Source organism: Rhinoraja longicauda, chromosome 6 (genome assembly GCF_053455715.1).
Source record: "Rhinoraja longicauda isolate Sanriku21f chromosome 6, sRhiLon1.1, whole genome shotgun sequence".
NCBI lineage: Eukaryota > Metazoa > Chordata > Chondrichthyes > Rajiformes > Arhynchobatidae > Rhinoraja > Rhinoraja longicauda.
In genome coordinates, this window is record NC_135958.1 from 76,879,713 (window position 1) to 76,892,919 (window position 13,207).

A 13,207-nucleotide genomic window follows, 5' to 3' on the forward strand; every position below is an offset into this window, starting at 1 on the left:
GACAGACTTACTTCAGGTTACACATCTTGGTCAATACGGCTAAGCTGGCATCATTTTGGAGCTGATTGCTGCCCATAAAATATCTTTTTTGTTTCTCAGGAAAGCCAAGCTCCTACTAAAGAAAAAAAGATATCAGGAGCAACTTCTTGATAAAACTGAAGTTCAGATTAGTAATCTTGAACATATGGTAAGGAAATGTTTGGTTCTAATAACGTGGGCTATAAATGCATCAGATCATGCAAGTAAAAGGAACCTGTTAATGTGCTCTCAATTTAAGTGTGGTAGGTTTTAAGTGCTGGAAGTATCTTCTATAAAATGAGTAAGTTCCTATTCCTAATTAGCATTGGGTATAATACAAAACTCAATATAAGATTGGTGCTGCGTCCACTGTTGTTATTTATTTTCAACGTTCAGATGAAAATCTAGGTGGCACGGTTAGTATATCTTTATAGTTAAGGCAGACAAGAAATATCCATTCAACAGCTCTCCTATCTCTGGTTCCAAACATAAAGATTTTTAAGGGGCAGTATTCTGTTTTGCCCTGAATATAGTTTAGTTTAGCGATTACAGTGCGGAAACAAGCCCTTTGGCCCTCCGAGTCCACACCCAATCAGCGATCCCCGCACATTAACACTGTCCTACACGCAGTAGGTCAATTTACAATTATACCAAGCTAATTAACCTACGAATCTGTACATCTTTAGAGTGTGGGAGGAAACTGAAGATCTCGGATAAAACCCACGGGGAGAACGTACAAACTCCGTACAGACAGCACCCGTAGTTGGGATCGAACCCGGGTCTCCGGCGCTGTAAGGCGGCAACGCTACCACTGCGCCACCGTGCCGCCCTATGTTGGAGAATCTCTAATATATTTGTAGAATTTAGTGGTGAACTTATATTCCCTGCCCACTTGATTTTTTTGCCCCTTCCGATGCTAGGACAGCTATGATTAATTAAACCTGGCCCACTTTTGGTATGAAACTAATGCAATTTTCCTGTTTTAAAGGTTCAAGACATTGAATTTGCTCAAATAGAAATGAAAGTTATAGAAGGTCTGAAAATTGGAAATGATTGTCTTAATAAAATGCATGAGGTACGTATGTTCATGCTATTGTTTGAATTGGTGAAGCCAACTTAGTTTCAGATTTCTTGGAGGTACTAAAAATAATTGCATTTTTTGAGTAGGAATAATGTATAAATTCCAAAACAGGTTCCAACCTTAACTATTGAATCTTCCTTTCTCAGGTTATGTCTCTTGAAGAAGCAGAACGAATAATGGATGAGACCCAGGAAGCTGTCGAATACCAGCGGGTGAGAACCACACTGCCAGATCTTTACTAATGTTTGAATATCTAGAATAGGAACAAAAACAGTCTAAGGTTATCAAATGTGTTCTGAGCAACATGGCTTGTTCTTCTTTCAGCAAATTGATGAAATTTTAGCTGGTGGTTTGTCTCAGGATGATGAGGATGCAATTCTGGCGGAGTTGGATGCCATAACTCAGGTGAGGAAAATACATTTGTCCAAATTGTTCCGTAGTTATCACATGAAGGTTGCCATTCTTTCACTACAAAGCTTATTTGCTCTGATTTTCACTACGTCGGATCACTGTGTTGATTGGATTGAGGTTTGGTTATTGTCTATTGTCTATTGTCTAATAGACAATAGGTGCAGGAGGAGGTCATTCGGCCCTTCGAGCCAGCACCACCATTCAATGTGATCATGGCTGATCATTCTCAATCAGTACCCCGTTCCTGCCTTCTCCCCATTCCCCTGACTCCGCTATCCAAGAAATATTTGAACACTGGTTTTTAATTAACTGCATGACGAGTGGGGTATTGCAGGAATTGGTGCTTGGGCTCCTGCTATTCGCAAACTACAGCAAAGATTTGGCTGACTGGACCAAATGTCATATTTCCAATTTAGTTTTTGATTTTAAACTGCAGGATTGTGAGTTCGGAAGAGGATATGAAGATACTTGAGGGATATGGATATATTGAGTGAGTTGGTGCCCGCACACTTTTCTAAATTATATTCCATCTGTTGTAAAATTTAACAGATGGAATGTAATGTGAAAAAATGTAGAAATTCATAAAGATAAAACAGAAAAGTTGTGCATTTTATAAAGGCTAGTTTTGGTAGTGTGGAGTCATACAGCACGAAACAGGCCCTTCTGCCCAACTCATCCATGGCGACCAAGATGCCCCATCTAAACTAAGGTTTAGAAGGGTATGGGCCAAACGCAGACAAATGTGACTAGAAAAGTTGGGGCATTGTGGACGTTAGATGTTCAAATGGATTTTGGGAATGCTTATCCGTAAGTGACTGATGGAGGTGTGACACATGATCAGGGAGGCAAATGGTACATTTACCTTTATGAGAGGGTTTGAATACTGAAGTAAGGTCAGCAATTGTTTGGAGCCTCGCTGAGACCATACCTGGAGCTTTGCACCCAGTTTTGGTCTCCGTGCCTCAGAAAGAATGTACTTGGCATAGAGGAAAATATTTAGTAGACTGGCTCAGGGATGGTGGTTTGAAAATGAGGAGACATTGATCCCTGGGATGGCAGGACTTTCATATGAAGAAAGACTGGGTAGACTAGGCTTATACTCGCTGGAATTTAGAAGACTGAGGGGGGATCTTATTGAAACATATTAAATTCTTAAGGGGTTGGAGAGGCTAGATGCGGGAAGATTGTTCCCGATGTTGGGGAAGTCCAGAACCAGGGGTCACAGCTTAAGGATAAGGGGGAAGTCTTTTAGGACCGAGATGAGAAAACATTTCTTCACACAGAGTGGTGAGTCTGTGGAATTCTCTGCCACAGAAGGTAGTTGAGGCCAGTTCATTGGCTATATTTAAGAGGGAGTTAGATGTGGCCCTTGTGGCTAAAGGGATCAGGGGGTATGGAGAGAAGGCAGGTACGGGTTACTGAGCTGGATGATCAGCCATGATCATATTGAATGGCGGTGCAGGCTCGAAGGACCGAATGGCCTACTCCTGCACCTATTTTCTATGTTTCTATGGAATCTCTCGAGTTTAGAAGAATGGGAGAACGTGTGAAATTCTTACTTGGCTCAATAAATGAGATGCAGGAAGAATGATTCCCCTGGCTCAAGAGACTAGAACCAAGGGTCATAAAGTTACCGGTAGACTGTTCAGAGCTGAGATGAGAAAGTTCTTCACTCAGAGGATGGGGATTCTTTGAACTTCTCCACCCCAGGATTTCAACATTGAAATCAATAAAAAATTATGATCAATAGATTTCTGGATATTAAGGGAATCAATGGTTGTCGAGATAGTGCAGAAAGGTGATGCTGTGGTAAAAGGATCACCTATGAACTCAATGAATGGTAGCACAGCCACTTCCCGCTCCAATTTCTTCTGACCTGTTGCTTTACCTTTTCAGGAAGAAGTTGAACTTCCAGAGGTTCCTGCAGAACCACTACCAAATATTCCTGCAAGTCAAAAAGGTACCCGTGAGACGTCCAACCTACAAACTAAATTCTGTTCATAAAAGTCTTCCACTTTTTGACATTTAGAAACTTTTATTGTTCTGTTTGGATATTTTAGACGATATGGTTTGATCTTTGTTTTAAGTATATAATGAAAGTTACAGGACCAGCAAACGTCTTCTTTTGTGTATAATTTTCTTATAGAAAGCTGATGTAACTCTGATTTATGTCTTGCATCCCTTTTACGTTTATGGTGGTCCTAATTGTAGTTATGTGCAGTTCGGCAACTGCCTGATTTTGTTTTCCTATTGTATTCTGCTGTAACTATTTGAACAGTGTAATGTATTGAGGTATTAACGTAGTGGCGTATTTTTACTGCGATATTTATGTACAAATGGTTCACCATCTTCAGGCTAGGTGTAGATATTGTCAAACTCATGGACCATTGTTGCTGTCAGAAATGTATTGCTTGCCATCACTAGGGACAATTTGCAATTTTACCAAACCCAATTAATCTACAAACATATACATCTTTGGAGTGTGGGAGGAAACCGGAACACCTGGAGAAAACCCACACGAGAACGTACAAACTCCATAATGTTTGGCACTTGATGTCAGGATCTAACCCAGGTCTCTGGCCCTGTAAGACACCTTGAAGATTGACCTTGACCTAATCATTGAAGATTGTTGAATATTTGTAAACCCCCATCATGTAACTATGGCTTGGTATATTATTACATTTGTGAAATTCTACCAAGAAATATTTGAACACTGGTTTTTAATTAACTGCATTTCTGGAAGAGGAGTTGGAGGTGATACTGAAAGTGTTGATGCAGAAAGGAATGTTTTTGAGATTGAAACATTGGTCCATTGGGATAGAGTAGTGAAGAACCATTACCTGGTCTTGAACACAGAGCAGTTGATATTTGATCTAGAATTTAAAGTTGAGATACAGTACATGTACAGTTTTTAAAAATTGTGTTCTTTCATAGATCTTTCTGTTGAGGATTTAACACTTTATTTTTTTCTTAACAGACAAAGAACCATTTAAAAACCTGCAGAAACCAGCGATGGTGGCAGCCTCGTAACTGAAGTCTGTACTCTTCATTGACGTATGTCTTCAGTGTGTTCTCTGGAGTTGATCATGGTTCACGATACCTGTTGAAGGGGTGGAAAGTTCAGACTCGACACACTTATCCGAAAGAACCTTTTTTTATTCGTGTGGAATTATTTACCTTTAAAAAAAAATTCTGACATTCTTTCACATTTGTATTTTTAAAAAGAATCCATATATGAGCAGTGCTTCAGAATCTAAAGAATCAGAGTCCATAATCTGCATCCCTAAATCAGATCTTTTGTCACTCAAAGGTGACGTGTAATTTTTCTTTTTTTGGTATCTGCTCAGGCCTAATATTTGGTTTGATTAAATCTGCACTGATATAGTAATGTAGCGGATAAGTCAAGTGACTAACATCTACCTATAAAGCATTATTTTTTCTGAATATTTCAATTTCTGCAGTCGTGGAGGATGAAATCCAGCCCTCGGAAACTCCAGTCGGTAAAGTTGCTGGAGATGGTGCAGATTTGCCATTGACAATTTGGCCATTGTCCTTTTAACATTCTCTGACGTGAAGCACTCTAGAGTTATATTTAAGATGACTCGTACTGAAGATCTTTAATTTATGGGACATGTGCAGTATTGCAAATTGTTATCTTCCCTAGAATCATTATAGAAGGGGCCTCGACTGAACTCCCTGGAGCACGATAATACAGTACTTTGCGCTGAGTGTAATTGTAGATTTCTAAATGGAAGGAATTGAAATACCGGTTACAAAATTCAATCAAGTTTTCAAATGGTTGCCGTACAGTTATCTGTTTCGCTAAGAATTGCTCACATGTGTACTTTGTAGTTCATATTTTGCCATTTTACAACATGCTTTACATTTTTAAATAATATCGCTCAGCAGTACAGAATTTGGAAGGATTGATATTTATTGAAAAACCATAAGATTTTCTTCTTTTTGAGTCACTAGCCAAGCTGTCAACGTTCTGTTTGATAATCATGTTTAAAAACTAGACATTTCATTTTAACTTGACTTCCCAATGCACCAAAGGGAATAGTTTTGTATCGCATGGTGAGACTGTTTCTTGACTTCTACTTCCTGCGTTGATCCGTATTTGGACACATTGTTCTCAGTTCAGTTTTTTCACTTGGAGGATCTAATTCAAAAGTCTACCTCCTGAAACAATGTCATTCGATTTTGCCCCAAGTGTTCAAGTTCCTTTTGTGCACAATGGCTTTATGCCTTGCCATCAAATAAACCTTAGAAGAGAGGTAAAATGATAATGGGATGAGTGGAAAGCCCCCGATGAAACTGCACCAGAGATGGGAGAGAGGTACGCGATAATAGTCTAGTGGAGGAGGGTGGAGAACATGAGACAAGATCTCCATGTGGAAAGCAACTGGAGGTGATCATACTCTAAGGAACAAGATGTGTGCCTCTCTGTAATGCAAGGTGAATATTAGAAACTGAGACGCAAATGACAAAATTACTTCTATATTTTTTTATTTGTCTGGTGGATGAGGTAAGCTTGCTTTCATATCTAAAATCTTTATACAAATTTTGAATATCATAGTTTGAATGACAATTGTTGCAGCACACACCGTACAGACTGGGCATGCATTCACTCGTGTACTTATTTGACCTCGTGTTTGAGTTGTGCAGCTGAATACCGCAGAACAAAATGTCAATTTCTATCAAGGTTGATTTTAACACCTCTGGCAAATGCATAATTTTGGGTGTGATGACTTTTTTTCTACCATGCTTTAAAATGTTCAGATGCAAACCCCTTTGACCTCTGTAATTTCTACAAATTGTCTTTGACATTGCAAAAGAGAATAAAAGGAACTTAACCATGGGACTATTTTATTACAATGAAATAACTTTTCCCCAATTAAACATTTTTTTTTGCAGAGCACATTTAGTTTGATGACAAAACTGTTCAAAGCAACATTGTCGGTGTTCTTAACTATATTTTCAGAGAAGGGCGAGGAAACTGATGTAAAAGTTAAAATAGGGGAAGAGCAAGGTTAAAGTTCAAATTATTGATGTACGTTAGCTGTGATGTCATTTGCCCTGTTCTTTAATTTCATGACTAATCATGACTCAGTCTCTGGCAGTGTGCTGTGTGTGTGTGTAAATGTGGGATGTATGTTTGGAACATGCTGTGAGCTTAAGAAGGGTTGATCATCTAATCTGTTCCATAGCGTTATTTCAATTGAGGCATAATAACTATTGATGAATCATGAGAAAGATCAGGCTTGTGAGAAGTTCAGTTGGCTCATCATCTGTGCCTTTAGCACCCCCTCATGTCTTACAGCCGCATCTGATTTGCTTTTATTTGAACAGGCATTTTTTTTTTTTTTTAACTAATCTACTTTTTGGGTTTGTTTTACTTTTACTCTGGGTGTAGTTTTATAATACATTCAAATGGTGTTCTGTCAGGTTGAGAGAGAGACACACACAAGCGTACACACATCCTTTACTCTCCCCCCCGCCCTCTTCCTTTACAATCCTGGCATTCCCAATATTCTCTCACCCCCCCCCACAACCACTGCAAAGTCTACCACTCATTTACACACTAGAGGCTTTTTGGAAGTTTGAAGGAGAACATGCAAACTCCACAGAGACTGCACCAGTGGACAGGATGAACCAGGCTTACTGGAGCTTTAAGGCAACGGCTGCACCACTGTGCCACTCTTTGCTTTATTGCTAATCTAATCCTGAGAAGCACTAGCAAACATGCCCACCAGGATAAATACCGATTTCCCCCTCCCCCCCCCCCCACCCACCATTAACACTAACACTAGCATATTAACACTATCCTACACGCACTAGAGACAATTTACATTTATACCAAGTCAATTAACCTACTAACCTCTACGCCTTTGGAGTGTGGGAGAAAACCGAAGATCTCGGAGAAAACCCACGCAGGTCACAGACAAACTCCGTACAGACAAGCACCCATAGTCAGGATTGAACCCGGGTCTTTGGTGTTGTAAGGCAGTAGCTCTGCCGTTACGCCACTGTGATTTCTGGAATAAAGTTTTATTTTAATGAGGAAGGATTGAATAGATGTGTTTATGCTCTGGAAGTTAAAAGAATGCATACATTGATCTGTTTGAGGGTCTTGACCTGGTAGATGCTGTAAGGAGTTTGTAGGAAGGAACTGCAGATGCTGGCTTAAACCAAAGATAGACACAATATGCTGGAGTAACTCAGCGGGGCAAGCAGCATCTCTGGAGAGAAGGAATAGGTAGTATAAGAAAATAACTGCAGATACTGGTACAAATTGAAGGTATTTATTCACAAAATGCGAATAGGTGTCGTTTCGGATCGAGACTGACTGAAGAAGGGCCTCGACCCGAAACGTCACCCATTCCTTCTCTAGATGCTGTAAGGATTCCAGCGGGTGTAATTTACAACTAATATATAATTTATTGCAGGATCCGCTACCTGTTTACCAACATAGACTCAATGGGCTGAAGGGCCTCTATCTGTGCTGCGTGGCGCTATGATTCTATAATATCAGTATAATGGGTTATAAATTGAACGAGGAAGAATTTCTTCACAGTAGTTGAGAATCTTTGGCATTCTCCACCCCCACAGAACTGTGGATGCTGAATCATTAAATATATTCAAGAGTGAGACTGAATTGTGTAACTTGAGAATTAAAGAGATAAGGGGAATAAGAAAAATATAAGCAAGGTCTACAGTTAGGTTTGCTGATAGTTTATTTAGTGGCAGAACAATTTCATGGGGAAGTATGACCTGCTCTGATCATGATATCGATGGCCCAAGTTGTTAGTCTTGTGGAATTTAGAAACATAGAAAATAGGTGCAGGAGGAGGCCATTCAGCCCTTCGAGCCAGCACCGCCATTCACTGTGATCATGGCTGATCATCCACAATCAGTATCCCATGCCTGCCTTCTCCCCTTGATTCTGCTAGCCCCTAGAGCTCTATTCAACTCTCTTTTAAATTCATCCAGTGAATTGGCCTCCACTGTCTTCTGTGGCAGAGAATTCCACAAATTTGGTGACTGAAGGTCTGACCAAGATGGTCTTTGCTGGCTCTTAACAATTGTTACTGGCCCATTTCTCAGCCCACAGCTGAATGTTGCCCTGGTCTCTGCATGCTGGTAAGGATGACTTTGGCATCCGAGTGGAACTGAGCTTTGTGTAGCAATCAGCAAATGTTTACACTCCCAACATTGCTTTGGAGGTAAGGTGCTTGACGCGGCAGTTGCTGTGATTGAGCCAACGATACTGCTCTGTGGAACTACTGCAGCCTTGCGCTGGGAATGCGATCCAACTCACAGCCATGTCCCTTTCATCAGGTATGATTGTACACAATGAACATGGAACTGTACAGCACAGGAATGGGGCCCTTCGGCCCACAACGTTTGTGCCGAACATGATACCAAGTTAAACCGATATCTTGTCTGGAAGTAATCCACATTTCCTCTATTCCCTGGGTGCATCCAAAAGTCACTTTTGTATCTGCCTCCACCACCACTACCCTTGGTAATGCGTTTCAGCCCCCCCCCCCCCCCCCCCCCCCCCCCACTCTGTAAAAATTACTTGCCCTGCACATCACTATTAAACCTCCCCCCTCTCACCTTAGAGCGATGCCCTCTAGTTTAGTTTAGTTTTACATTGGCTTCTTCTACCCTGTCAACCTGTGTTGCCACATTCATGTGAACTGTGTTCCTGCACCCATTGGATTTAAAAAGGAAAGTCCACCACCACACAGCTACAGCAATGCAAGAATTGGGATTTATTCTATTCTATATACTAAAACTCATGTTTGTTTGTTTGTTCCTGAACTACAGCCAAAACGGTACAATTTTAGGCCCACCTTACTCACCGTCGTCCCTTTGGTGCTAATGGAAGAAGTTTAATTGAAATCGGTGTTATATTTTTTAAGTTTATCCACATTTTAAGGTTTAAATCTATCTCCTAGGGAGGGAGGATAAGGGGGGATGGAGTGGGGGGAGGGGAGATGAGGGAGTGGGGGAAGGGGGAGGGGAGATGAGGGAGTGGGGGAGGGGAGATGAGGGAGTGGAGGGAGGGGAGATGAGGGAGTGGGGAAGGGAAGGAGGGTTGGGGAGGGAAGGGAGGGTTGGGGGAGGGGAGATGAGGGAGTGGGGAAGGGGGAGGGGAGATGAGGGAGTGGGGAAGGGGAGATGAAGGAGTGGGGAAGGGGGAGGGGAGATGAGGGAGTGGGGAAGGGGTGGGGAGATGAGGGAGGGGGGAAGGAGGGTTGGGGGAGGGGGGAAGGAGGGTTGGGGGAGGGGAGATGAGGGAGTGGGGAAGGGGAGGGGAGATGAGGGAGTGGCGGAAGGGGGAGGGGAGATGAGGGAGTAGGGGAGGGGAGATGAGGGAGTGGGGGAGGGGAGTGGGGGAAGGGAGATGAGGGAGTGGGGGGAGGGGAGATGAGGGAAGGGGGAGGGGAGATGAGGGAGGAGAGATGAGGGAGGGGAGATGAGGGAGGGGAGATGAGGGAAGGGGGAGGGGAGATGAGGGAGGGGGGAGGGGAGATGAGGGAAGGGGGAGGGGAGATGAGGGAGGGGGAGGGAAAGGGAGGAGAGGGTGCTGCACCAATGCAGGAGAGGTTTGTGCCCAACGGGTTCACTTGGTCTAGTTTGTTTTAAAATCCTTGGAATCGCAGACGCACTAATCTGCTCCGTCAAGCATGTGCGCTCAAACATATTGTGTGTTCCTGGTGACTCAGCCTCTTATAGAATAATGCAAATGATTCAGTGGGTGGGTGCAAGGATGGCGATGTTTCATGATCTTCCCACGTTGCAGCATTTTCCCATCGGACTGGCTGAGTCAGACACAACAGCTTCACAGCCCCGAGAACATCATCACTGATGGGCACCCACCCCTCCCCTTGAAACACAGCCACGCTGACAAATCTCTCGCTGGCATTTCGCGTTGCTAGTCCCTTGCGGGAAGTCAAACCGGTATTACTACCTGGGAAATCAGAGCTTTTCATTTTTTTTAAAAGCAGATTGCGTGCGTGCATTGAAACATTTCGATATTCTCCCCATTTGTCTGCTGCATAATTATCATTCGCAGCTATTCCCTTGACGTCTCAGCACTGTGACATCAGCTGCACAGTTTTACAATTGCTCTACAATTGCACAGTTTTACAGTTGCTGAACACGGCGACCTTGAGCTTCAAGTTCCAGCGTGATGCAATACAGTGTTATTTTTAAAGTCAGTCAATTAATGCAAGAATCCTGCGTAAATACTTGCCACAGTCACTTGATATAAATGACATTGATTCATTTTCTCGCTGCTTGATGTTTAAACTTAATTGAACTTTCGCTTTTAAGAGCATCTGACGAAGTGGCTTTGAACTTGGGCGAAAACTATCCATTCTGTCACCCCAACACTGACATCATTCATTACCTTTTTCCCCCCTTTTGTTTGATCAATGGTACTTTATTGTCACATGTACCGAGGTACAGTGAAATTCATTATTGTATACATTTCATTACGCATCAAATGTGTAGGAAAGAACTGCAGATGCTGGTTTAAACCGAAGGTAGGCACAAAATGCTGGAGTAACTCAGTGGGACAGGCAGCATCTCTGGAGAGAAGGAATGGGTGACGTTTCGGGTCGAGACCCTTCTTCAGTCTGAAGTACCAAGTATACAAACCCAAGCCAATTAACCTACTTTATTGGTAGGTCTTTGGAGTGTGGGAGGAAACCGAAGTTCTCTGAGGAAACCCACGCAGGTCATGGGGGAAATGTACAAATTCCTGCAAGCTCTGTAAGGTAGTAACTCTACCACTGCCCACCATGTCACCATGCCACATTAGTTATGGCCTGTGGGATGCGAAAAAGAATCTCACTGTACTTGGGTACAATAAAGTACCAGTAGATGGGGTTTAATTCAGAGAAATGTGAGGTGATCTACTTTGGGAGTAATAATGAGGTTGAGAACATACACCATGAATAGGAGGGTCTTATGGATTATTAAGGACCTTGGCGTACAAGTCCAAAGCTACTTGAAGGTGGCAGTGTAGATAGCTAATGTGGTAAAGAAAGCAAATGAACCTTGGCGATTTTTGTTTTGAGCCTTGCGGATGGGGAGGGGGGGGGGGGGGGGGGTTATATATGTCTTGTACTGTCCTGTACTGTTTGTTGGTGTCCTGTGTAAATCTGTGTAAAATTAAAAAATATATATAATTTTAAAAAATAAAAAATTAAATTAAATTAAAAAAATTTAAAAATGTGAAAAAAGAAAGCAAATGGGATATTGCTTCATTAGTCAAGACATTGAACCAGCAGGGTATGGATCAGTTACAGAGATGGGCTGTTACGTTTTAATCCAGCACGTGCGAAGTGTTGAACTTTGGGACCCCAAGGTTCCTCTCTGCATCATTGCTGCTATGAATCCTGCCATTCATTACACACATTCCCCTTACATTTAACCTCCCAAAGTACAACTGAAATGGCTAGAGTGGTAAAGAAGGTGTATGGTAAACTTGCATTAATTGGTCGGGGCATTGAGCCAGAGTCCGAAAGTCCTGTTTCAGTTTTACAAGTTGTTCAGTCTGAAGAAGGGTCTCGACCCGAAACGTCACCCATTCCTTCTCTCCCGAGATGCTGCCTGACCCGCTGAGTTACTCCAGCATTTTGTGTCTTCCTTCAGTTCTACAACACTTTGGTTAGGCTGCATTCAGACTATTGTGTGCATTTTATTATCGCCTTATTACAGGAAGGTCATGGAGGCTGTGTCGTTGCAGAAGAGGTTTTCTAGGATGCAGCCTGGATTAGAGGGAATTAGCTACGAGAGGTGGGAGAGACTGGAATTGTTTTCTCCTGAGCATCAGAGGTTGAGGGGAGACCTGAAAAAAGTTTATAAAATTACGAGTGGCATGGATAGGGTGGTAATGTCAAATACCAGAAGGCATAACTTTAAAGTCAGAGTGGAGAAAGTTTAAAGGAGCTGAATGGCAGATGTGAAGGTGATATTTAAGCGACATTTAGACAGACACATGACTATGCTGGGAATGGAAGGATATGGATAAAGTGCAGTCAGAAGGGGTTAGTTTAATTTAGCATTGTGCTCAACACGTATATCATGGGCCGAAGGGCCTGTTCTGTGTTCTATAGTTCTCTCGTCTGTATGTGAGTGGACCTGAAAAGTGAAGTTTTCCAGTAACGTGCCAGCTGGTACAAGCCCTGGGAGAATCTTACGTGCTGCCTTGTGTTGGCACAGGTGTGACTGTTTCTTGCCACCTGCTGCCATCTGAAGTTTACATTCAATCACGAGGAATGTGTAAGAGTGGGTTTTTTATGGGCTGATATAAGCGACATGCATTTATACAGTGACTTGTATCTTAAAGCTCTCTGTGTATGGTTTAACACCTTTTTGATACTGCACCTTTCACTCAATCTTGGGGGAAAAAACAGCGAAAGGAGAAGTGGAAACAGAATCACCAAGAGCCTTTGAGAAGGAATTGGATGGGACCTGAAGGAAAATAACTTGCATGGATAGGGTGGACGAAGAGATGATGTTTCCACGAGTGGGAGAGTCTAGGACCAGAGGCCATCGCCACAGAATTAAAGGATGTACCTTTAGAAAGGAGATGAGGAGGATTCTTTTAGTCAGAGGGTGGTGAATCTGTGGAACTCTTTGCCACAGAAGGCTGTGGAGGCCAAGTCAGTGGAT

The 13,207-nt window shown here is 42.4% G+C and overlaps 1 protein-coding gene across 1 annotated transcript in view; it reads left to right on the forward strand.

The window, feature by feature from the left end:
• The window catches only part of chmp6b (charged multivesicular body protein 6b), a 29,739-nt gene extending 23,371 nt beyond the window's left edge, over positions 1 to 6,368 (forward strand). The window contains exons 4-9 of the mRNA XM_078401596.1: positions 100 to 187; positions 1,007 to 1,093; positions 1,246 to 1,311; positions 1,424 to 1,504; positions 3,407 to 3,470; positions 4,488 to 6,368. Of these exons, the coding sequence (XP_078257722.1) occupies positions 100 to 187; positions 1,007 to 1,093; positions 1,246 to 1,311; positions 1,424 to 1,504; positions 3,407 to 3,470; positions 4,488 to 4,540 (439 nt within the window). The 3' untranslated portion in view covers positions 4,541 to 6,368. The remainder of the gene's footprint in view (positions 1 to 99; positions 188 to 1,006; positions 1,094 to 1,245; positions 1,312 to 1,423; positions 1,505 to 3,406; positions 3,471 to 4,487) is intronic.
• Positions 6,369 to 13,207: the final 6,839 nt, after the last annotated feature.